Below are 26064 nucleotides of genomic sequence, written 5' to 3' on the forward strand. Positions count from 1 at the left end.
AGTGTGCGTGTATGTGTGTAATTACTGCAATCTGGTATAAGTAAACTTAGTCTCTAGTTAGGAGAGAAACAGTACAAATTGTCTATACTGCACTCTACATTTATGACTACAATATGGTTAAAAGCCAGTTTCCATTTTTGAAGTTATATTACATTATCACTCACCATGATAACCAAACTGCAATACTGTAGCCAGCCTTACAAAAATACCTGCCTTTTGAAATAATTTAAAGCATAATCAGTGAGACAGCTGTTTTGTCATCAAAGAAGATGATTCAGGCCTAGATGCTACTGATAATGGGAAATCTGAAATGAAAAGCAGTAATATCAGCAGTCTTTAAAAAGCACTTTTCCTATGGGATTCCTCATTGTCCCTTTACATCTTACTGTTATTAAAAAATTTGTGTTGACCTATTTAATTTTAGACCTTCCATCCCTTTGTCAAATCTGGTTGAGATCACCTTGCCTAAATCCTGCTGTTGTCCCGTGACTGAGGAGTGTGTGACTTGACAGCTGGCTTATTTGCATACTTTTCTCTTATTGGCTGAGGAAACTGCCTACTGCCCAGGCAGTGTAACATTCAAAGAGGGCCATAGATTTTAGATGCTTCCTCATTTTGAAAACTAGGAACATTTCTGCATGCTTACAGCGTCTACAAAACCCCAGACACTAATACATTAATTAGGATAGCACTTTTCCCCACCAAACATGAGCAGAAGTTAGGGATAATTTAAAATGTACTCCTATGGACATAATGCCAGCAGATTAAAAACCCCTCAATTCTAATTGTGTTTAGAGGCATTGGTGTTTGGTGGGATTTTTAAAGTCCCATAACCACATGATCAATCCAGGTGATTTAAAATCAATGCCAAAGCCAGACAAAGGCTGCTGTAAACAGCTCTCTATTTGCTTTATGGAAAAGGTGAAAAATCAGAGTGGGGCTCTTTCTTCAGTGAGATTGCTAAACCAAAAGAAAACAGCTCTGTGAGGCCACTGGCATTTCCCTAGTGGGAATTCAGAAATGCAAACTGAACCCACCACTCGCTTGTCTAGAGAAAAAAATAAGTGAAAGGCTCTAAAAACTGTGCTTATTAAGACTGATACCTCTTTCTTGCTAATGCGAAAAGATGCCTTGGCCATGATATATTTCCACCAAGCAAATGTATTTGATAAGTCAACTATGTATCTAAACAATGCTCCATCCTTTGCCAAAAAGATATGCCCTTCCATTCCAGAAGTACAGGGCTGTTGAGTAATTTCCTTCAAGAATATTCAGAAGTGCCTAACCAGGCGGTGGCTCAGTGGATAGAGCGTTGGCCTGGGATGCTGAGGACCCAGGTTTGAAACACCAGGTTTGCTGGCTTGAGCACAGGCTCACCAGCATGAGCACGTGGTTGCTGGCTTGAGTGTGGGATCATAGACATGACCCCATGGTTGCTGGCTTGAACCCGAAGGTTGCTGGCTTGAAGTCTAAGGTTGCTGGCTTGAGCAAGGGGTCACTGGCTCAGCTGGAGCCCCCTGGTCAAGGCACATATGAGAAAGCAATCAATGAACAATTAAGGTGCCACAATGAAGAACTGATGCTTTTCATCTCTTTCCCTTCCTGTCTGTCTGTCCCTCTTTCTCTCTATCACAAAAATACTCAGAAGTTGAGTGGTTTTGCAATACGCCAAATTTTAAAGCAATGCATGTTTCTGAACCCCCTGGACAAATGACTCTTGTTAAAGTAGGGCATGAGGGTACAGCTTTTCATCTTTTTTTTTTTTTTTTTTTTTGTATTTTTCTGAAGCTGGAAACGGGGAGAGACAGTCAGACAGACTCCCGCATGCGCCCGACCGGGATCCACCTGGCACGCCCACCAGGGGCGATGCTCTGCCCACCAGGGGGTGATGCTCTGCCCCTCCGGGGCATCGCTCTGCCACGACCAGAGCCACTCTAGCGCCTGGGGCAAAGGCCAAGAAGCCATCCCCAGCGCCCGGGCCATCTTTGCTCCAATGGAGCCTTGGCTGCGGGAGGGGAAGAGAGAGACAGAGAGGAAGGAGGGGGGGGGGTGGAGAAGCAAATGGGTGCCTCTCCTATGTGCCCTGGCCGGGAATTGAACCCGGGTCCCCCGCACGCCAGGCCGACGCTCTACTGCTGAGCCAACCGGCCAGGCAGCTTTTCATCTTTGTCTGTGATTTCAAAGGTCTGTCTTAATGGTCCTTCCATTATTCTCATTAGCATAAACCAAATGCCATTTGAATTCCTTGGGTTTGCATTATATTAATATTAAAATGATTTAGAATAATAGTATTAACATGTCAGTACACAGACAACATGCAGGAGTCTTTTCTTCATGGCCAATCCAAAACAATATCTTTCATATCTGTTTTAAATCTTTTCCTACTGTTAATATGCTACTTTGGTAACCACAGGGCAGGTGTTCTCTTTGGGTGGTCAAATATTCTGTAGCATATTCAAATACACATATCTTGAAAAGTAAAACTTTCTTGATGCCATATTTACTCCTAGCTACCTCTTTTCTTCAGTTTCCCAGCCACACTCCGTGGAAGACAGTCTAAAGCCTTCTGACCTGTTTATCCTGTCATGCTTCCACTCCCACCAAGGCACCAAGACAACTTTTTTTGAGTCACCATTGACCTTCTGTCACCAAATCTGATGGATTCATCTTCCTTTTTATTTTACTTGATCTTTCAGCAGCATTTCTTACATGAGACACTCTCCTCTTTTTTTTTTCCCTCTGTATTTTTCCGAAGTCGGAAACGGGGAGGCAGGCAGACAGATAGACTCCCGCATGCGCCTGACCAGGATCCACCCGGCATGCCCACCAGGAGGCGATGCTCTGCCCATCTGGGGCGTTGCTCTGTTGCAACCAGAGCCATTCTAGCACCTGAGGCAGAGGCCATGGAGCCATCCTCATCGCTCGGGCCAACCTTGCTCCAATGGAGCCCTGGCTGAGGGAGGGGAAGAGAGAGACAGAGAGGAAGGAGAGGGGGAGAGGTGGAGAAGCAGATGGGTGCTTCTCCTGTGTGCCCTGGCCGAGAATCAAACCTGGGACTCCTGCATGCCAGGCTGACGCTCTACCACTGAGCCAACCGGCCAGGGCCCAGACACTCTCCTCTTTTGATGTCTAAAGGCAACACAATCTTCTGATTTTCTTTATGCCCTCAAATCATCTGTTCTCATGGTTTTGCCAAATGCATCTTTTCCATCTCAGCTCTAAATGTTGCGCTTTCTAGGGCTTTGTCCCAGCCTCCTTCCCTTCTCCAGCCATACTAGTCCGCTCTGAATACAACATGTCAAGCATGTCTAAATGTTTATCAGTAGAGCCAGGTATATAGCTATAGCTATGACAGTTCCACATGCACGTTCATTCACTAGGTATCACAAAGTTAACATAAAAAACTGAGCAATTAATTTCCTACTACCCCTTCATTCACAAATCTGTTCCTCTTCCAGTATGTCCATCTAATCTGTTGCTCCCACTAAAAACTCACACCAAAATCGACACCTCAGTCTCAGTTACACCGTACCAAATGCATCAGGAGTTCAAGTCCACCTTCTAATTCATCTCAAGTCTGTCCATTTCTATCTTCACTGTCCGCTGTCCCCTTACTGGTCTAGAACGTTGTTATCTCTAGTGTGGAATACTGCTAAAAGAGGCTGGTAACTGGTCTTCCTATTCCTACTTTGTCTTCCCTCCATCCATTTCCCACACAGCAGTTAAATCAGATCAAGTCACCGGCTGGAAACCTTAATAGTTTCCCACTGCATTTAGGATAACATCAAAATCCCTCAAGGTGATTCACGGGCCCCTGTGACCTGGCTCCAGCCCATCTCCTGTTGGTCTCCTGTTGCTCTGCTATAAAATCTCCTTGGTGTATAAGTTCTTTCAGTCTATTATTAAGGATGCACCAACAAACTAATTGCTTAATGTTTCCCCAAATATGGAAGTGGCTCATATCCTGGGAATTTCGTTGGATTCACAACTTGGAAAAGGAAGGCAGTTAAACTGTTCTTCCAGTTAAATCTCATAGTTTCCTCAAGATCATGGAGAAGAAACACATTATTTCACTAGTGTGTAGCATGAACATCATAGCTGGCATACAGTAAGTACTTAATATTTGCTAAATCGGTAAGTTATTTGAGTGGGTTCTGTAGCAGGAGAAAAGACCCCACCGTACTACGAGCAATACCAGAAATAGAGAAAACCTGAATTGTGTGTGTGTGTGTGTGCGTGTGTGTGTATTTGAGCGGTTCAAGGAAACTCCTGATGAAGGACAAAGGCAGAAAGGGTTAACGAGATATTGGTGAGTTCTGTAAGCACAGTTTCTGTTAGTGATTTTATCTGGTAGAGGCCCCCTCCTGTTGTAATTTGAAGAACAGAAAAGTCATCTGGAGAGAAAGGGGACCGTGGAGAGGAAGGGCAGCTGTCCATGTGTCCAACAGTTGCTGCTTAAAGCTCCATCAGGGTGGGCTGGCTCAGCCTGACAGGAAAATCCTCAAGTGCATTATGAAAATCTGGGGGTTCTGGCTTCGGCTCAGCTCGGCTCAGCTCAGGGAAGTGAGAAACATTCCTGCATAGAAAAGAATAACTAAAACCTCATAAATGAACATTTTAAACCATTATATGGTGTTTCAAAGAGAATATAAAAAATAGGTAGACTATGATTGCAAATATCTGTAAGTCTCATACATGTAAATAAACTTTACTTTGTGGGCGGGGTTATGATGGATTCTTCTCTTCTAAACCTTTCTTTAATGTTGCTACATTCCCTTTTCAGTGGAAATACCCCGCTACCCAAATCAAATTCCACTCCTCCTAAGAGGCTGTTTCAGTCTTTATGACTCTAGATCTAGTGCAAGCTAGTTCTCCTTATTTTTAAATTATTTGATTTTAGAGACCATGGAAGATTTAAAATGTTAATCCACACATTATGTAGTTCTTGTATAATCTGTGATTGTATGCAGTAAACCCAGCCTGCATTAGAATTACCTGGGAGAAGCCTACAGAACGCACACATCTGGGTGTCTGCCTCAGAGATTCAGATTCAGAAGTTCTGAGGTAGGAGAGCTATTTTGAAATAGGCCCGCAATGATTCTGACATGTCACCTGGTTTGGAAAGAACAATGCTAAATGACAATACCCAGAGAGTTTATACAAGAGGAACTCCTAGACAGAAACATGTATGGAGAACTAAATACATCCACATACAAGAGGTACTGACTTCGTATTAATAATTACTTCCCCTTGAATGCATTTTCCAGCTTCCAAAAGTCCCCTACCCACCTTCCAAAGCACCTCTTTTTTCTGGCCTCACTTCGCTTTTTTTGCAAAAATAAGGCTGTTGGACTACATTACTTCTTTCAGCCTAAAATAAAAAATGTGTGCCTGATATACAGTAGGTACTCAATAAATGTTGAATGAATAAATGAATGAATGCATGGCTTCCTCACAAAACCATGCAGAGTGCACTGGGGTGGTAGTAACAGGTTTGTGATAAATAGTCATTCTTAGTAAACTCAGACTCAGAGAAGTTAAGTAGCAAAGAGAGTAACAGTCTAAGACTAAATATTCTGACTACGTACTTGCCGGTCTTTCTCTCAGCATCTTTGCTGAAACTTGCCAGTGAGACTGTGTTGGGTGAAGGACAGTCCCCCTGCTATATTATGTTTTTATACTCCCACCAATGAATGACAAACTGCTCTCTATGTATAATGGCATGTAAGTTGTTACCTTTTTCTTTAACCTCTGTCTACAGTGGAAGCAGTAATTCCAGAGGCATGATATACATGTCTACAAGAAATAAATCTGTGTGAGTTATAGCTGTGTCCTTGTAGATTTACAACCATAAGTTTTAATTCATCTCTGACAATGCATTTACATAAATTACGGCAACACAGTAACCATGCCATATGCTGGGATGTTCGCCCAGAGAAATTCAAGAGGTTTAATTAAGGGAGCTGGCTTTCTCAGTACTACCAACGGCCCCTTTCAGAATATATGAAAAAAGAAGCATTTAACTTGGTGTAGTGGCCATTATACAGATGTTTTCTCGCTCCTGTCATTCCTTTGAAAGTAAACTATGTTTTTAATACTATTTCTGCATAAATGAATGTTCTAGATTAAGATATAACTTAGGGGAAGAGCAGAATTGCTTGAACAGTTAAACATTCAAAGGAATAAAGGCAAATTATTTCTAAGGACCTACTCTGTCTTCAAGTGTGGCTGTCACAGCTCTGAAGCAGGTGCAGAGATCAGCTGACCTGGGAGAGAAGGGGGACAGTGTCCAGTAATCAAGGGCAACCCTGTCCCTCCAGGGTAAACAGGGCAGGGTCCCACCAATAGGCATGATGGGGACAGATCTGAGCCAGGTCTCTGGAGGTGTATCCTGCACTCTTCCAGCCCAGCTCACTGTTTCTGCAGGAATAAGGGGAAAGCTGACACCTTTAAACTAACTTTTTGATGAGCCTACTGAGTATGTAGTGGTTTCTTATTGGCAAGAGTTTCATTCATAGACTAAGACAAAAAGGTACCTTTCGAGTTCAGAAACTCAAAATTGGATTGCGCTTTAAAGATGACTGCTAACCCACCACCACATTTCCTGAGCACTTAAAATGTAAAAGCATGCATCAGAATACCTTACCCGAGCTCAGTTAATCCAGACCTCAAAACATCCCCGTTTCACAGGTGAGGAAACCGGTTTAAAGAGGGTTAGCAATCTGTTCACGTTCCCAAAGACAGTGAGTGGAAGGCCAGTCAGCCATCAGCCTCTCTCCCTGCTCGTCATATCTTACAGCCCTCCAGGGGCCACATCTCGGAACTCCCCTGGGGAGGCAATGTCGGCTGCCTTCCTTGGGCAACCCCCTGTGCTCCAGCAAGGTGACGCCTTCTGCTACTTCAGGAGTAAATTTGTCAGTCAGTCACGATCACTGCATTTTCTGCCAGCAACAGGTTTGATAAAATGGGTTTGTGAGGCAATTTTGGTCAATTAAGACACGGGAACTGACTTTCTCAGAGGGTGTATTTGCTTCTGAATGGCATTCTCTGCACAGGTTGCTGGCTCGGTGGCAGCCATCCTGTGCCCTGAGGTGGATAGGTCGAAGAGCCCAGCACATGGAATACAGTGGAACAGAGAAATGAAGAGACTGGGGTCCCTGAGGATACCACTGAGCTGCCCACTCCACCCTGCCTCTCAATATTTTGTTAAAGAAAGTAATAAATTCTTTAATTTAAAGCCTCTTTTGTAACTCTCATTATTTTATACGTAAAATATCCTAACTTGTAAAACTTTCCAACAATTATTTTTAAAATTTCTCTCTATGCCTAACATAAATCCTTCTTTTTACACGTCTGTCTCCCCCATCAGTTCATACATAGCCCACTAGTTTCTTTTTCTTCCCCAGAAAATGTTGCTTTTACTGTTTCATTATGGTATCAATCTATATTTCATGTACATATTTAAAATACTGTCTTCTAAGGCTTACCATAATCTGCTTGTTCTACACCATGCTCTGTCCTTTCTTCACCCAGTCGCCCTGATGCCAGTCGAGCCCTGACCAGGTTGACTGGTGCCTAGACTGTCCCCAAGGCATGGAGGAGCAGGCCTTAGGTCACCCTCTGCAGTCCTGACCTTCCGAAATGGACTATCTAATCTCATTGCTCCCCTGCTTAAAACTCTTCAAATGACTTCTCTGAGGTACTGGATGTTGTGCACAGTATTGACTTATGCACTTTAAAAACTTTTAAAACCTGCCCCTAGCAATTAAAAACTAGGAGGTTTTAAAACAAAAACTCAGGTTCTCAGCTTATCTTCAAAAGTCAGACCAGGGAACACTCAGTTCACAATCCCACGTGGCACAGCTGACGCGAGCTGAGACGGGTTGAGCCTTTTCCCAGGAGCGGGGCTCCCAGCAGGCCACGTCCCCAGCCCTCTCTGTTCCATCCCGAACGCTCACGTAGAGTATCAGTGGGCATTTTATTATTGCTATTATTATTATTGTTTTTATCAGCTGGCATTTTATTAAAGGCTCATGATGTTGTTTAATAGAGAGTAGCATTAAAAAAAAAAGGTGACTTTCTTGGGTGGCGCTATCAAAATGGAAAAATGAAAGATAAATCTTATCTTGTTTTATTAGGAGGGCTTACCTTGTTTTATTAATTTATGCTATCTGCTCGGTCCCTTTAGACATCTGATTTGTCACTGCTGACAAACTACGAAGCGATCTATCCAGGAAAGGCTCCCACCATGCCAGCCCTCCCGCTCACTCCGAGGCTCTCTCCTCCCCTCCCCGCTCACTCCGAGGCTCTCTCCTCCCCTCCCCACTCACTCCGAGGTTCTCTCTTCCCTCCCCGCTCACTCCGAGGCTCTCTCCTCCTCTCCCCACACATCCGGCTCCTTTGCAGCCTCTGCTCCTCACACAGCAAACCCGACAGTCCCTGCAACGCACCTGAAGCTAAACCACGTGTTTGTGCTTTTGTTGATGCTCCGTCCTCTCTCTGACAATTTCCGTCCTGCACGTGTGCCTATGGACCACCTACTCACTCAGCTCCAGGGTCACTTTCATGAGGGATCTTTTCCTGCTCTTGTCTCCTGCCTTCACGGATTCACCCTTTCCTTCTGTGTGACTGTCACATTCCACGGTAGCATGAAACACTTTATTTCACTTGTTTGTTTCATCTTTGTCACCTCCATAGGCTGTAAACACCTCGCTCACACCAGCAGTTACTCCCTTCTGTGTTTCACGGTGCTGTGAACCACCTCTGCGCACTATGCATGAAGTATTCAGAATCTCTCTTAACTGACTCCTACGCTACTGACTCTTGGGCTGGACCAATCTTCTCTGTTCTCTCTGTCAAGTGTCCTGACAGACGCCACCAAGGAGGCCAGGGCTTCACAAGCCCACTTGCTGCTGCCCCTGCCAGGTGAACTCTGTGACCTGCTAGTCAATATAAATATATAGTTAAATTAAATGCCATATAAAATTTTAAATTAAGAATGGAAAGAGAGCTTTAGAAAGATGCATATATAAACCCATTCATAAAATGAGGTGTTAGATGACTGTAAAATACTGGAAAAAGCATAAACATGTAGGATTATACTCTGAGATTGCTTTATAACTATCTTTAATTTCTCAATCTACTTAAAAATCACAACAGAAGTTGGTGTGGTTTAGAAAGAAAAATGTGAACTAATTATAGAAAGAAAAGGCTTTGGTCTCACATCAAGAGATGGAAAATAATTTAAATTCTATAAAGATAATTTTAAAATAAAATATTTAAGATATATATCATTTTACATGATTCCCATACCTGAGCAACATTTTTGATGAACTGAGCAGCGTTTGAGGCTGACCGTGTGAGATCTGTGTTTATGGCACTTGTGTATCCCCCACTAGATGTGAGCTCCATCCCGAGCTCTATTTGAGATAGGAGCCACCAGATTGTGACAATAATCTCCTTTAAATCACCACCAACATCTCTAAACTGCAGACTCGTGAACTGCAGACTCGTGTCCTCATTAGATATGTTTCAGAGTACTTATGATTCATCTTTATTCAGTGACTACTAGATGCCACTCCTGGTTCTAAGTACAAGTACTTTATATATATCAAGAGTGAATATAAAGAATACAAGGCCATGAATTCAGAATAAATTCAATGTACTGTGACTCTCCTACCTAACATTTTCTAAATTTATGGACTAAATGTATGTGAAATATATGTATTTAGACATTTATACTTTCATTTTTTTATGTGTTGAGAGGAAAAAGAGAATGGCCAGAAAGGAAAGTGAATGGTATTGAGAAATGTAGATAAAATGTGAATTTTGGGGATCATAAAAGATTAGTCCACCTGGTGTTTGTGCAGGGATATTGAAATAACTGAAATAACTGTTATGTCTGTAAATGGCAGAACCCTCTGCCTCGTGTATTTCCAATTATAGAAATAATTTTAATTATTTTTCTTGGTGTAAAAATCTTGAATACTGCCATTCCAAGTATAATATGAATACAAGAATTGCTCAGTGAGTGATGGGTTAAACAGAAAAAGACTGCTCTACACCATCAGGTAAAAATATTCTTTAAAATATTTAAACTTTCAAAATAAATGATAGTCTAATTTCAAGCGCTATTCCAAAATATCTGCTTCTCTTTCTAGAGCTTCTTCTCTAAATAGCATTTCACTTTTAAAATGGGAGGCTTGTTAGGTAATTCTTCAACACGGAGTCAGGAAGCCATTGTCTTCTCCAACCATTCATCTTATTATCACCCCTGATGCCATATTTCTGGTTGTTGCTTTAGAATGTCATAGGAAGCACCTGCCATGAAACCAGCTGCTGAAAAGAGCAGGCAGAAAATACCTAAAATGTCACCGTCTGACTAAGTACTGTAGTCAACTCTCCCTGCAATTTTCGCAATCGCCACATAAGTGCCTTTGATGTATAAGCGTTTATAGAATTCTGCTTGGCGAAAACTGCCTGAAGCTTCAAAACCCTGCCTTAAAAAAACATCAATCTTACTGTCCACTAGGATCCCTAAGGTCCAGTGCTCCTCTAACGAGAAGTAAAGTCTTTGTTATTTTTAGAGAGAACATATTGCTTTCCAAACTTCTGTTAATACAGGTGTGTTTGCTGACATTTCTGTTGAGCCTTGAGTATTAGGGCTTCTGATATGTAGCCGCCATAGAGTGCTTTCCAGAATTAAACGTGTTATAGAAAATTACACTGGTTTACTTTCATGAGAATGCATAAAATCCTGTGCTGAAAACATTTTCATACCTTGCCAAGCACCTCTCCCCCTTTCCAAGGAAAATGCCAGCATTCGGTAATTTCTTTAATGCTTCTCTTTTCTTTCTTTCTTTTTATTTTTTTCCATTGATTTTAAGAGAGAGAAGGAGGAAGAGAGAGGTTGAGAGGAGGAGAGAGAAAGAGAAAGAGAGAGAGAGAGAGAGAGAGAGAGAGAGAGAGAGAAGCATCAACTCGTTCCACTTAGTTGCTCCATTTAGCTGAGCACACTCATTGATTGCTTCTCATATGTGCCCTGACCAGGGATTGAAACTGTGACCTTGTTGTGCCGGGAAGATGCTTTATCCACTGAGCCAACTGGCCAGGGCCTCTTTAATGCTTTCCCAACACTATATAGCTTTATTTACAAAGTCTATGTTACTAAATCACAGCTAAGAGGTGTTTCTACTTATCTATTAGAATAACTGGTTTTCCACATCAGATCTGCACAATTCCTAGTGTACTGCTAATTTGAAAACTGCTGTAACATGAACCTTCACATACAGTATTGGGAAAATGTCTCTTTAGTTTTTGATAAGCATGCTTCCCTATGCTTTCTTGTTCCTCTGGGCTTTGCAGATGTTGTACCTTCTGCCTGGAATAATGTCCCTTGCCCTTCGCCCCCTCTGTCTAATTCTTAATTGTTACTGGCTCAGTTTGGATGTCCTCTCCTTTACAGACCTCCCCGACCCTTCTCCCTAGACTCCCAGCCAAGTCCGGTCAGCGGTCCTCCTGTTCGCCCACAACATCCTTGACAACCCTTCTGAAAAGGGCAATGCCAGCATTTCAGCTACGGATTTCTGTCTTCTATACCAGATTATAAATTCCTGGAGGGTAGAAACAACTTGTCTTTATTTTTTGATCATTTGCATATAATATGGTGTCTGGCACACAAAAATGATCCATCATAATTTTTTAAATTTTTTCAGTATAATTTATAAATACAATGAGTGATAACTCATGAATAAATGAATGAACATTCTGTTGTCTAAGATGACAAATACAGGAGGAAAAAGAGACCAACTGTGGGGTTTCTTTTCTTTTTTTTAAGAGAATAACTGTGGTTCAAGAGTCATTCTGGTTTTCAGAGGATTAGGAAGGGTGTGAAGAAACAAAGGCCCATAAACTGTGGGAAACTAATTTCAGAGCATTCTGGTGGTCAAAAGCACAAATCTTTTGTCCTAGCACTGTACATTTAGGAATTTATTCTAAAAAAAATTCAATAGGCAGAAAAGTTACACAAATATGGCTGCTCAACGTAGCACTGTTTATAATAGGGAGAAATTGGGAAGGGTTTTCAATGTTAATGGTAGAAGACTGACTGATGCATTCTCTTACATCTGCGTATTAGAATGTTATGTAGTTATTCAAATGGATTAAAAGAGCCCTTCAAATTACACATGTCAAATACTCAAGTCCTGACAATCACTCCTGCTCCTAGACTGCTCATCTCCCAGTCAGGAATGGCACCACAATCTGTAGAGATGCTCCTGACTCAGACCTCTGTCACCCTGGAGTTCTTCTCTCGGAGCAGTGGTGGCCCCTTACTCCCCACGGCTGCACCCTCCCAGAGAACAATGACCAGCACCTGTGGGCTCGACTCCCAGGTCACATCCTTTACCTGACCCTTCTCCCCATCGCTGCTGCAGCCGTCAGTGTTTCCCATGAGCGAGTGAGTCTGGTCCTCCAATGCAGGCGAGGACAAATGGAACGAGGGACAAGGCGCCCAACAGGAAAACAAAGAGGCAATCTTCCCTCTAGTCCACATCCGCTTTAAGGGAGTTGTGGCTTTTCTGATTTTTTGTTTCATTAGTTCAGTTAGGTGCTCAGCAGATGCCTAAATAGAACAATGTGACCGGACCAGTCAGGGAAGGCTTGTTGGCTCAAGAATTAAAGGAAGCCAGGCTGGACAAGGATGGGATAGATCGAGGTTTAAAGGCTGTGGCAAATGCATTTGGACCGAGTTCAGGGTTGCTTTCACTTCAATACCGCCAACTCAGCAAAGGCGCAGGACAGAGCACATTCAGGAGAGAAGGGGAAAGTAGGTGGACAAGGTGCCCTGTGGTCCCCTCTTCCCACATGAAGGCGCATCTGAAGTTCAGTGCCGCCACCCCGCTGGGAGGAAGGAATCTGTAAGGCCAGAAAAGCTCAATCTCCCGGCTCGTTGCCTTTTCCTGCATCAGCTGTGCGACGGGGCACAAGTCAGCATTCCAGAATTTACCTCCCGCTCTTTAAGGGATTATAGCTAGACCTTAGTGGCCAGTTCTATACGTGCGATCAATTTTCGCTTCTATTTTTTTCCTCCATTATCTGGCCTGGGGCCGGCCTGGTCACGGTCTGCTACAGAAATATAGGTGCATCTTTCAGGACTCATAAGGAAGAAGTCCTCTTTTCAGATGGGATATCTGAGAAGATACCCTATCCTTCCTTATAGAGAAACAACACTTGCATGAGTTGTTTCTGACCTAACAAAATAAAACTATATGCAAATTACAAATATATTTTTGGATATAATTAAGGTATGCTTTATTTTTGCATGCTATATGTTTTACTCCAAAGGCTCAGGGTGTTTTATTTGATCAATGTGTATTTTATTGTGCATTTACTATGCACCAGAAACTAGACAATATTAAGCTTTAAAGATGAGGCCTTTAAGGAACCAACTTAGAATTTTCAATAATAAAGTTCTTATACTAAATTAACATTTAGATAAGATGTCAGCTACACTCTTTCTTGTACACATCACTGCCTTTTTGTAGGACTATGTCCAAAATCAGAACATGAGTGCTAGATGAATCAGATGCCTCCAAGTGACACGGCACAAACTTCCTAAGAAAATTCAGCTACCACGAGCCCGAGACCAGTTACACACAGCCAGCAGTCACTTACTACAAAGAATGCGCTCAGAGAAGGATTAACGAATCAGTGAGACAGAATATCAGGTCTGATGAACCAGTGGCAAATGCAGCCAGAGGGAAGACTTTCATTTCTGGTTTAACCAAACTCATACCTGTAGCTGTAAGGAGCCCCAGAACCTAATTAGCCTGCTTATCAGGAACTCTGCCTACCGACAAAATTTAAGCACTTCATAGGGAGTTACTCTTTTCTTTTTTTTAAATGAAGTAAAATTCGAGTCAGGTATATTCTGAAATTGCTAGCAGTTGCCAAGTAAAAATGTAGTCAGCAGCAAGCAGCACAGCAGGATTTTAACTATTGAACTGCATCAAAGTTTCTGATTTCCATAAGCAGCAGAGATTTGGCTTAACACCACGGGCAAGGGCTGCCTTTAGACAGGAAATCTACACTTCTCCTCCAAAGTGCTCCTAGCTGAACCACATGAGCTCAAAGCCATGAGTCTATACTCACCCTAACGTCTCAGGTTTTATCTTCAAAATTCTCTACAATTAATATAATTTAGTTGCTATGTGATGTATCTCCAAGTTCATTTTAATATGATGATAACCAACATTTACTGAATATTAACTACTGGGCAGGCCCTGTGCTAAGAATTCTTATTTAACATCAATTATCTTATTCTCACAATAATAGGCACTGTGTCTGTCCCATTTTGCAGTGAGGACACTTCAGCTCAGAAGTTAAGAAACTTCCCCAAGGTCATAAAATTAGTAAGTGGTGAAGACAGGAATTCAAGCCACCCAAGTTTCTCATCATTCTTCTCCAATATACTATACTATACTGTTGTAAATCGTTTTTCAGTTAAATTAGTTAATTCTTACCTCCTCAATTATCTATGTCAAGGATCAGCAAACTTTTTATGCAAGGGCCACATAGTAAACATTTTAGGCTCTGGGGACCACATGTGGTTTCTGCTGGTCATAACAACTCCATTCTGCCATTGTAGTGTGAGAGCAGTCACAGACAGTCCTTAAGTGACTTAAGTGATTCCAGTAAGACTTTACTTATAACAGGCACAGACAGATCTGGGCAACAGTTTAAGAGCCCTTGATATACTTGTCCTGTGGCTGTGCATAATCTCCTATTCCTATTTAGAAAGAATAAGCTAAAAAAATGATTTTAAAAAATAAGAGAGGCCCTGGCTGGTTGGCTCAGCAGTAGAGCGTCAGCCCAGCATGTGGAAGTCCTGGCTTCGATTTCCAGACAGGGCACACAGGAGAAGCACCCATCTGCTTCTCCTCCCTTCCCCCTCTTCTTTTTCTCTGTTTCTCTCTTTCCCTTCCACAGCCAAGGCTCCATTGGAGCAAAGTTGGCCTGGGCGCTGAGGATGGCTCCATGGCCTCTGCCTCAAGCGCTAGAATGGCTCCGGTTACAACAGAGCAACAGCCCAGATGGGCAGAGCATCGCCCCCTGGTGGGCATGCCGGGTGGATTTGGTCGGGCGCATGTGGGAGTCTGTCTCTTTGCCTCCTGACTTCTCATTTCAGAAAAATACAAAAAAAAAAAAAAAAGGGATAAGGTAATGCCAAAAGGGAAGGGAAGGGATTTAGTTTTTCTCTTCTATGCTTTACCAACTGATCCAATAACAACAGGGAACCTACACAACGCTGCCTCCAGTCCTGCAGTCACGGTTCTGCGCTTCGACCAGCCCGTGGGCATTCTCTCAGCCTCCGGCAGCCTGACCAGCCAGCCGACCTTCCATCAGTAGTGACTCCCATTGCAGGGGTTATTGCCTTATCTTTCCACCTAGTTGAAAACCTACCCCTAAAGTCCAGTGAATTTATAGTCTACATTTTTACTGGCATATCTGTGCTTTTGCTCATGCTGGGAAAAATGTCCCCCTCTCTTGTTAACTGAGTCCAATAACTAATTCAAGAAATGCTTTACTGCACTCCTAGTTTGAAATTCTCAGTCCCTTGATTCACCTCTAAGATATCCTTTCCAAACATGCCAACTATGCTTGTGTATTTTGGTTTAACTGTTGTATCCTTTATTTCAAATACCACAAAATTAATACCGTAAAAGCACCGAGAATCATTAAGAGCTCATGGTCACTGGATGTAACTGGTAACTGGCCAAAGTAGTTAGGATTGGTTTTAGAGATTTAGATTGTTTCCAGGTTCTGAAGAATGAGAGAAAAGGGCAGTTTAATACAGAACAGGAAGGTAGAGATTACTCAGTCTTCCAACACTAATGGTAACCTTTGGTATTGAAATCAAGAAGCTGAGGTAGGAAAAAAATCAAGGGGACACTAAAATATCCAAGTGTACTAAAGTGATGTATGGAAAATGGAATACTAATGGCATTACAAACCCTGTTAAAGAAAGAATGTCTGATTGACAAGTCCAGCTCCAGTAACTCAGTTACAAAGAATAGGATTTTCAAATTACTCATGTTTTCTTGCATTTTATTAAGACCTTTGCTGAGACCGCTTAGGAGGAAGGATGCTGAAAAGAAACAGGCAGCTTAGGACAGCTGGTAGTTTCTCACTGCTCCTGGTTGCTCCTCCCACCCCTCCTTGGGTCCTTCCCTGTGCTCACAGGACTCCCTCATCCCTCTGCTGGTGGCAACCATGTCCTGTCCAATAACAAAGAGCCCTCTGATTTCCACACTTCAATTTTAAAGAAGCTTGAAAAGGTCCCCCTGTTCTATTTTTTCTGTACCTTGTAGATGCTTGTGACTATTTCTGTCAAGTCTGCTAGTAAGTATACACTCCACTTTATTTTTTTAGGATTTTTATTTATTTATTTTAGAGATGGGAGAAAGAGACAGAGACAGAGAAGGGAGAGAAAGGGGGGTGGGGGAGGAGCAGGAAGCATCAACTCCCATATGTGCCTGTGAGCACAGGGAAGGACCAAAGGAGGGGTGGGAGGAGCAACCAGGAGCAGTGAGAAACTACTAGCTGTCCTAAGCATGTCCCATATGACCAGGCAAGCCCAGGGTTTTGAACCAGTGACCTCAGTGTTCCAGGTTGATGCTTTATCCATTGCGCCACCACAGGCTGGGCCGGATATACTCCACTTTTTAAAATATGATCTTACCAAAAGAAATTTTGAAAATGCTATTTCAAGAATCTGTCTCTCTTAGGAGAGAATATTATAAACAACATGCAACCTAATGTTTAAGTAGATACTCAGAGTAGTTTCTTTGCTTAAAGTGAGAGTTCAAAGTAAAGAAATATGGTCACCAATGAGGACTTAATGTTTTAAAAAAACATGAAAAAAATTGAATGGTTACATAAGTATGGCCATTGTTGCCTGCTCTATGCGTGCCCAGGGAATGCAGTCACCTGCCCACGTTAGAGACTCTGAGAAGGCCTGCAAAGAAAAAGTCAAATGCTTCCTCCAAATGTGTCTGACCCTTGAAACATTTACCCCTGAACACCTGCTACCATCTGTGAGAACTATTTCATGGAAAGCAACTGGGGAAAGCTTTTAGAGAATTAATAGTTTATTAACTTTAAGAGACAGTTTAAAATTTTAGCCACATCCTTATGAATTTCTTCATACTTCTGGAAATTCCTCATACAGCTTACTGTGTCAATCTAATACAGTTAAATGCAATTCTTAATGTGGTCGGTTATACCAGTAATGGTCAATGCCACCCTGACACATAAGAAGTAATTACTTGGAACTGTTTATCAATGAGCATTATTCGCCACCATCACAGCAGAGCCTAGCCCTGGTTTTGCTGTTAATGAAGACCGTGACCCTGGGATAAAGAGATAAAAAGTCTCAGAGCTTTGATTCACTACTACGTAAAGTGGGGCTAGACTTGCCCTGTCTATGCCATTAGTCCATTCTGAGAATCACGTGATCAAGATCAAGATCAAAATCAAGACTTTTTCAGAGTGTTATAAAAAGTGGTAAAAGAGTTAGAAAAGTACATAAAGTAAAAACTTATTTCAAAGACAGCATCAGTTTCCTTGTTGTAGAGCCACAGTAAATGCTATTGTGATTACTGTTCTCCAGCGCACCTAAACATCTCATTTTACCTGACCAGAAAACTTCTATGTAGCCATTAACAATCATACTGTACCATCAAACATTTTTTTAGAAAACACATGGGGAAAATACTAAAATCCGAAATCTCTGTTAAAAGAAGATAGATTGCACCGGGTTTGTGAGCAGCAGCCCCTTACTCCAGGCTCTGTCGTGAACTCCTGTGCGGAGCCCTGTGGCCAGCCCACTGAATAAGGACAGTAGGACTCTGTACTCTCTGAGTCCTTCATTAAACTATTGATCCCTTTAGCATTATCCATAATGTTCCAGCAGCTCAGCACGTCAACTGGCGAAGTGCTGGTCTCTCACACCTTTCAATAGCTTCCACACTTTATGGAGAGAAAGTCACAATGATTTATTTACCTGACATTTTGCAGTCCGGATGTCATACAGGGCCACTGAACCATTGCGGGCTCCCACTGCTATCCTGTGATTCCGCTCATAATAGCTGACCATGTAGAACCTGAACATTTCAACAAAACAAAACAGAACAGGTAAGATGACCTGCACATCAAAGTGGAGAGCAACAACCTTTCAAAGACGAAAGCCAGCTCTGATATATATTTTACAATGTGTATCTATAGTTACTATGTTGAAATTTTTCACAAATGTTTCATTTTAGTAATTTTTCAAATCAACAAAGAAAAATGATACAGAATGCCACTTAGGCCTGTAATAACTTTTTTTAATGGAAAACAACTTCATAATAACAAACACCCTTAAATTTTGAACCAAGAAATGAGTCAAATTCAAAAAAGACGAAGTATGAAAGTTCAGTTTCACTAGTGACTATTTTGCAAATATTTGCATTTGAACAGAAATGGAAAAAGTGAAAAGGCTTACATATTCAATCAAATTATGTTCTCATGGTTTATATTAGTATTAAGGAGTGAAATATACTTCCTAGCATAACAATCATATAAAAGCTACATAAATGGTATGCTTAAGTTCACATCAATAATTTAGAATGAAATTCAAAAGTTATCCAACAGGAAAAGCTACCTGGCAAATTCCCTGGATTTTCCACATTTATCAGTTTCCCTAAATAACAGTTGTGATGACAGGTAGTATAAATAAGCATATTTGGTACTTATTTGGCATTGTGTTAAAATAGGATTTTTATAGTTGTTACGACTATTCTAGTCTTGACCTAATCTATAGGAAAGTCTTAAATTCCCCCCAAATTGGGGAGGGGATGTTCAGAGCAAGGGTTCATGTATGCTAAGCCTTCCAGAAATGACATCTCAGTCTCCAGTTCACTTATCACATGTCATTTGGGCAGCATTTCTTGTGCAGCAGTCCGGCAAGAGTCCTTTGTAATATTCAAGTTAGAACAACGGTTCTTCTCTACTCAGCCCCCCCACACACAAGGAAACTGTTAAGTCAGAGAGGACACTACCACTCATGCATGCGTAAGGAGAATAAAGTGGAATCAAGTAATGCTGCAAAATGCATTTCTTGCTGGAGCTGGGGTGGTACTCACCCAGAAATTTTAATGTCACTGACCTCCACATTTTTATTAAGGCTTACAAGGATCCAGAGAGATTCCTTTTCAACCACAAATGAAGCCACCTCTCTTGTGCTCACAAGCATCCGTCAGAACCCTACATGCTATGACGCTGGCACTTCTGAGACCACCCCCTCCTCCGCTTGCTCTGCTCTAGGCATGTCGAGCTCCTCATATTTTCTTAACTACGCCAAAAGGTTCTCACGCTGGAACTTGAACACTTGCTGCTCCCTCTGCTTGAAACTCTCGTCTTCCCACTACCTCCATGGCTCAGGCCCTCATTCCCTTGCCCTGTTCCCAGGTTGTCTTGATAAAAGGGCCCTTGTGGGCCATCCCACCCAACACAGCAGTGCTTCCTGTTACACTAGTCCAACGTCCTGTCTTCTCTTAATTAAAATACTTATCATCTCTGAGATATTAAACAATAACTTCTTTTGTTATTGCTTGTTTTCCTTCACTAAGACTTTCAGTTTTGTTGAATGTGTGACTATATACATATGGTTCAAGTGAGCAGGATACAGCAGTCAAGTTTAATTCAAAATACTACACTTATCTTTCAGGACTAGTGCATAAGCATATTGAATTTTCAGACCAGTGAATAATTGAGATGAACAACAACAAAAAAATAAAACTGTTCAAAAAAGTTAGGGAGAAATCAAATCAAGAAATATAACTTCCCCATGACCCTTCTAAAACTGTCTTTTCAATTGAGGTGAACACTTTCAGATTTACAAGAAGTTATCTGTAAGGGCCCCTGAAGCCTGGGAATGTTAGCATGAGACTGACAGTTGCATCATGGAAACCAGTTCATTCCATTTTAGGGAACTAGAAAATATTACTTTGGCTGAAACTCAAAAAGGCAAATATAGTCTAAATAATGATCTATACAATCAAGTATATCTTTTTGGTATAAATGTGCTCCTGGAATAAAAGTTATTCTAAGAATTTGCCATGCCCTGGCTAAGATAGTTTGGTTGGTGAGAGCATCATCGTGACATGCAAAGGTTTGATCCCCAGCCAGGGCACATACAGGAACTAATCGATGTCTGCCTTTGTCTCTCCCTTCCTCTTTCTAATATCAGTGTTTTTAAAAACAAAGAATTTGCCAGACATTTATATCACCACACATAAATCTCAATGAACAGCATGATACTAAAAATCATTACTAAACACTAGAATAGGCTGTTTGATTTCTCCAAAGCCAGGTGTGTGACTTCGGCTCTGCCAGAGTAACTCACAATGGGCGGCTGTGACATGAAACCAAGGTGTGTTGAGTTACTCTGGCTCAGGAAACTGAAGCCAATCCCTTCAGCGTTGAGTCTGCCAAGCACCCGAAACCCAAGTCTCTAAATAACGTCGGTGCTCTCTACTCATAGTCTCCCTTGAGTTGATAACCTTTTATAATACTTACTAAAAATGGTCCTCAAATAAGAGAAAATATGTGTGAAATTTAAACGTTATTTTGACACAAATATAAAGAAAACATGCAACACTCAGCAGAAATATAATTTGGGAGAAAAAAACCTGTAAAATTTTGTTCTTAACTCTGACTTTGGTAATGAGCATGGTCTCAGGGAGGTGAGTGCTGCTGTATATTATATATGGGAGCATTAAAATGCAACAAGAAACACTCTTCAGCTAATTCAAAATTAATCTCCAGCTTAACATGAAACCATCTAAAATCTAAGGATGTATGGAACAGAACGCATGAAATATAACTATCCACAATTCATAACTTTTTACAATTCACTAACTACAACTACTTGCAGCTAATATTTATTGAGTACTGACCATATATATAATAGGCACCGTCCGAAGTTATCTGTTATGTATTTTCATAAGCAACCGAGTATTAGAAGCAGTTCTTATTGAATTGCTTTCAGAATTTCTTGATGTTGATTGAAAATGGTTCACAGACTTTTGGTTCTTTTTGCTAAAAAGATATGTAAGGCAATGTGCATTTTAAAAAAACTCAACCACCAGCAATATGTATTAGCAAAAAGTAAGTCTCACCTCTAACATTACCTACCTCACCATGAGTTAACTACCATTATCAGTTTGGTGGACCTTTCTAGAGCATTTTCTAACTTTCATTTCAAAAAAGGTATGAAAAGGTATCACCATATTAATTTGCATAGAATAACTTTTTGGATTGCCATGTGAGAGTCCTGACTTCCCCTTCAGTATTTTTCACCCTGTCAGTGGGTATTTCCTGAAGAACACTTGTGAGTATTTTAATAAGTGAATTACCTTCCCTTTAAAAAACAACTTGCGCCTGACCAGGCAGTGGCGCAGTAGATAGAGCATCAGACTGGGACGTGGAGGACCCAGGTTCAAAACCCCGAGGTCGCCAGCTTGAGCGTGGGCTCATCTGGTTTGAGCAAAGCTCACCAGCTTGAGCCCAAGGTGGCTGCCTCGAGCAAGGGGTCACTCACTCTGCTGTGGCCCGACCCCTCAAGGCACATATAAGAAAGTAATCAGTGAACTACTACAGTGCCACAACAAAGAGTTGATGTTTCTCATCTCTCTCCCCTCCTGTCTGTCTGTCCCTATCTGTCCCTCTTCCTGTCTCTCTCTGTCTCTGTCATAAATAAATAAATACATAACAACTTGCTATGGACCATGTAGCTATTGTATTTGTAGGATAATTGAAACACTCTGACTACACAGAGAGCAGCATTTCTGCAAGGAAAAATGCCATGTATGTTGAGCGTGTATGGCATGATGGCTGAAAAACAGGTCTCTTGCCACCTGGCTCTGCCACTTTCTGTGTGACTGTGGGCCAGTTATTTAATTTGCGTATGCTTCAGTTTCTTCAATAGTAGCTATTAAGGTTATGGTGAGGATTAAATGAGCTAATACATATGAAGTATTTAGAACAGTGGCTGCCTCATGATCAGTACTTACTATGGTAAGTACATGCAGACTTTAGTAACTGTCATATCAACATTGTCACCATCGTTATCATTTGCACCTCTGAATACATACTACAGAAGAAATATAGAAAATGTGGCTAATTGCCTGTTTCCCTAGGGCAAATGAATCCTAACGAATAATAAACGAATGCCCCTCAAATATTTTTAACTTGCTTATTTCTTAAATACTTGTGATTTGCAAGTACAACCTGCTAACAATTGCAAATTATTTTAGTTGCAGCTTAAAGTTGCTAATACAAATAAAATGCATTTTGGTTTGAAACTCTTCCATCATTTCAGTCTAAAAAGTAAATATTCTTTCTGTTATACAGTGAAATGCAATACTCCTGGAAACTTCGGAGTTTATTTCTTTATGAAGAACTTTAATACTGAAAGATGGCTATTTTGGGGGGGTGGGTTTAGGAAAATGGTTTTAGAGGCGTTCTACCTCACATGAGTACGAGAGTAAGATCTAAAGTGATTTATTATAGAAAAGAGTCACTACAGTAATTAAAGAACTGCACTGGAAGCTAGGACAGAAGCTGTATTACCCCCCATTATTGTTAACACCACATGGAACGAGAACAAACCACAGGTCCGGGGAAGTTTGCTGCAGAATGAGCTCATGCCTGGCTGGGCAGGAGACAGTGCTCACTTCCTCACCGGACTCTAAGTGCTCACTTAGGGTGAGCCGAGCTGACTCAGCTCTTTCCTTGCGTGGAATCAATCAGTCTGTCTACATAATAATGAAGTTTAAGAAAAGATAAACTACCTCTGAAAATACAGACTTATAACTTTTTGTCTAGATTAATTTTTTTCCCCATTCAGTTCAAAAGATTAAATATTTATTTTACCTTGGATTTGGTGTGTGTGACTAACTTACGTTATTTATAGATTTAATGTTTTCCCAATGATTAGTTCTTATTTTTTTCATTTGAATTATTCTACTATATATTTATTATTAAAGAAATACACACTCATTGTGAAGGAGAAACATAGAGAATATAGAAAAATAAACAGTTAACCTTTTTAGTAGTGAGTTTTTTTCATGCTCGCTGACCCCCGGAGGTTTTTTTTTCAAAAAATGAAATTAGTTCCAGTTACAGGTTTATTAACTTAAAATCGTGTTTGTTTGATAACCAATGTATGGAAACAAGAAGAACATACATTTGCCTTTTTTTTTTTTGTATTTTTTCTGAAGCTGGAAACGGGGAGGCAGTCAGACAGACTCCTGCATGCGCCCGACCGGGATCCACCCGGCACGCCCACCAGGGGGTGATGCTCTGCCCATCGGGGCGTTGCTCTGTCGCGACCAGAGCCACTCTAGTGCCTGGGGCAGAGGCCAAGGAGCCATCCCCAGTGCCCGGGCCTTCTTTTTGCTCCAATGGAGCCTCGGCTGCGGGAGCGGAAGAGAGAGACAGAGAGGAAGGAGAGGGGGAGGGGTGGAGAAGCAGATGGGCGCCTCTCCTCTGTGCCCTGGCCGGGAATCGAATCCGGGACTTCCGTACGCCAGGCCAAGGCTCTACCACTGAGCCAACCAGCCAGGGCCACATTTGCCTTTTTTAATGTTGCCTTACACACGTACAATCGTACTCTGGATGGTCAGGGGGCACGAGGACGTACATCAGGGATCCCCAAACTTTTTACACACGGGGCCAGTTCACTGTCCCTCAGACCGTTGGAGGGCCAGACTATAAAAAAAACTATGAACAAATTCCTATGCACACTGCACATATATTATTTTAAAGTAAAAAAAACAAAACGGAAGCAAATACAATATTTAAAATAAAGAACAAGTAAATTTAAATCAACAAACTGACCAGTATTTCAATGGGAACTATGGGCCTGCTTTTGGCTAATGAAATGGTCAATATCCAGTTCCATATTTGTCACTGCTAGCTGTAACAAGTGATATGACGTGTGTGCCCCACGTCACCAGAAGTAGTACTGTATGTGAGCAACGCTGCACTGTGCTCACTGACCATCAATGAAAGAGGTGCCCCTTCCGGAAGTGCGGCGGGGGGCCGGATAAATGGCCTCAGGGGGCCGCATGCGGCCCGCGGGCCGTAGTTTGGGGACCCCTGACGTACATGAACCATCGTACTACTCAAAAGGTTAAGGAAGGAAAGTTATTCTTTATTACTAACCCCCTCCGTTATGCCTGGTAACCATGAGAAGCACTGTGAGGTCTGTCTTACCAGACTGTTTCCTCTCCATACATACACATGTACATGCATGAACCTCAACCCTTACATGTATCAATAATATTCTGCTATAAAAATGACTTTCTTTTACATACGCTTCTGAAACTTTCCTCGTTTCTCTTTAAATTTCTCTCTCACTGATATCTTTCCATCTCAGTAGAAATGTTGATCTCAATCTTTTTTAATGGCTATATAGTATGCCACAGTTCTAGTATCTCTTAATGTAACCAGCTATTGGTAAGCAATAACTATATTTTGAGGATACAAATGAATAAAAGTGTTTTAATATAAAGAACACTTTCTATGTAAAATCATAGTAAGAAGTTCTCAGCAAAGGTCGATTGAGAAATAATCAGTTAAGTCCAGCAAAACCACATGAAACACTTTAAATTTCAATGTCAATATCATTAAAATTCAGATTTTCCATTTTTGCACCAAAAATTCACTGACTTATCTAATTATAGTATATTAGAGAAATTTATATCCTAAGTCCTTTAAGCTCCTCCTTACTACTGCTGCTGCTACTTCTGTCGTGTTTATTTCTACCAAGAATCCAAGTAGCTGAGCCATAAATATATTGATCAGGTCTGTGCATAGATTGAGAATTTCTTCATTCCTGGAAGTAAATATGCAATACACTACATGATTCAATAGTCAATTCACAGCTGAACACAACATAGTATTTCATCCAATGACAGCCAATTTTGAATATGGAAATAGCTCAGATTCTGCAGTCAGAAGGATTTGTCTGATAAATATCTACTCACTTTTTCAAATCTAGCTAAAATAGCACCAAGTTTCCTGTGCACAATTGCCAAGTCCTCCCTTTGTGCTTCTCCCATCACGTCACCTAGATTTCTTCTACGTGTCCTGCATGCCCTCTTTGATCATAGCGTCATGATATATCTGATTTATCACTCTGTCTCTGCCAAGCTAACTTTAAGACCTCTAAGGATAGAAAATGCTACAACATCACATGCTACAAAACCACACATGGGTGAAAGACCCACTTAAAGTGCAAGATACACCAATGGACTGAATACAAAGGTATGAAAAGCTCATTAAGATTGAAGATTCCATATTGCAATTAACCTTTTAAAAATGACCACATGTTGAGTTTTGGTGAACTACCAAAGAAGATGAAATATTATCTTAAAAGGCTATTGAAACGTTCCTACTTTTTCAATTATAGATCTGTGTGAGACCAGACTTTCACCATACAATTAAACTATAAAGCAACATATGGCAACAGATTAAAGACATACGCAGATATGAACACCCACCTGTCTTCTATTAAGCCAGACATTAAAGAAACCTGCAAAAATGTTAAACGATGCTGTTTTTCTTCGTAGTTTGTTTTGACAAGTAGTTATTTTCTATAAAAATATTCTAATATCAAAATAAACTTAGTGAATTGTTATTTGAAATTAATAAATATTTTTTATTGATTTTTAGTGAGAGGATGGGAGGGAGGAAGGAAAAAAAGGAAAAAAGAGAGTGAGGGAGTGAGGGAGTGAGAGAGAGAGAGACAGAGAGAGACAACGCCAATCGGTTCCTGTATGTGCCCTGACCAGGGATCAAACCGGCAACCTCTGTGCTTCGGGATAATGCTCTAACCAATGAAGCTATCTGGCCAGGGTTAAATAAAGAAATCTTTGAAAAAATTTGTTTTAATTTATAATACATTAAAAATCTCAATACAATCTTTATAAACAAAAACTCTTCAGGATCTTCAAT

General features: G+C 41.1%; 1 protein-coding gene across 2 annotated transcripts in view; it reads right to left on the reverse strand.

Moving 5' to 3' along the window:
• WDR7 (WD repeat domain 7) overlaps positions 1 to 26064 on the reverse strand; it is a 307399-nt gene that overhangs the window by 48070 nt on the left and 233265 nt on the right. For both annotated transcript variants that reach the window (XM_066353645.1, XM_066353646.1), the window contains one exon: positions 18065 to 18164. In XM_066353645.1, coding sequence (XP_066209742.1) covers positions 18065 to 18164 — 100 coding nt within the window. The remainder of the gene's footprint in view (positions 1 to 18064; positions 18165 to 26064) is intronic.

Source organism: Saccopteryx leptura, chromosome 11 (genome assembly GCF_036850995.1).
Source record: "Saccopteryx leptura isolate mSacLep1 chromosome 11, mSacLep1_pri_phased_curated, whole genome shotgun sequence".
Taxonomy (NCBI): Eukaryota; Metazoa; Chordata; class Mammalia; order Chiroptera; family Emballonuridae; genus Saccopteryx; species Saccopteryx leptura.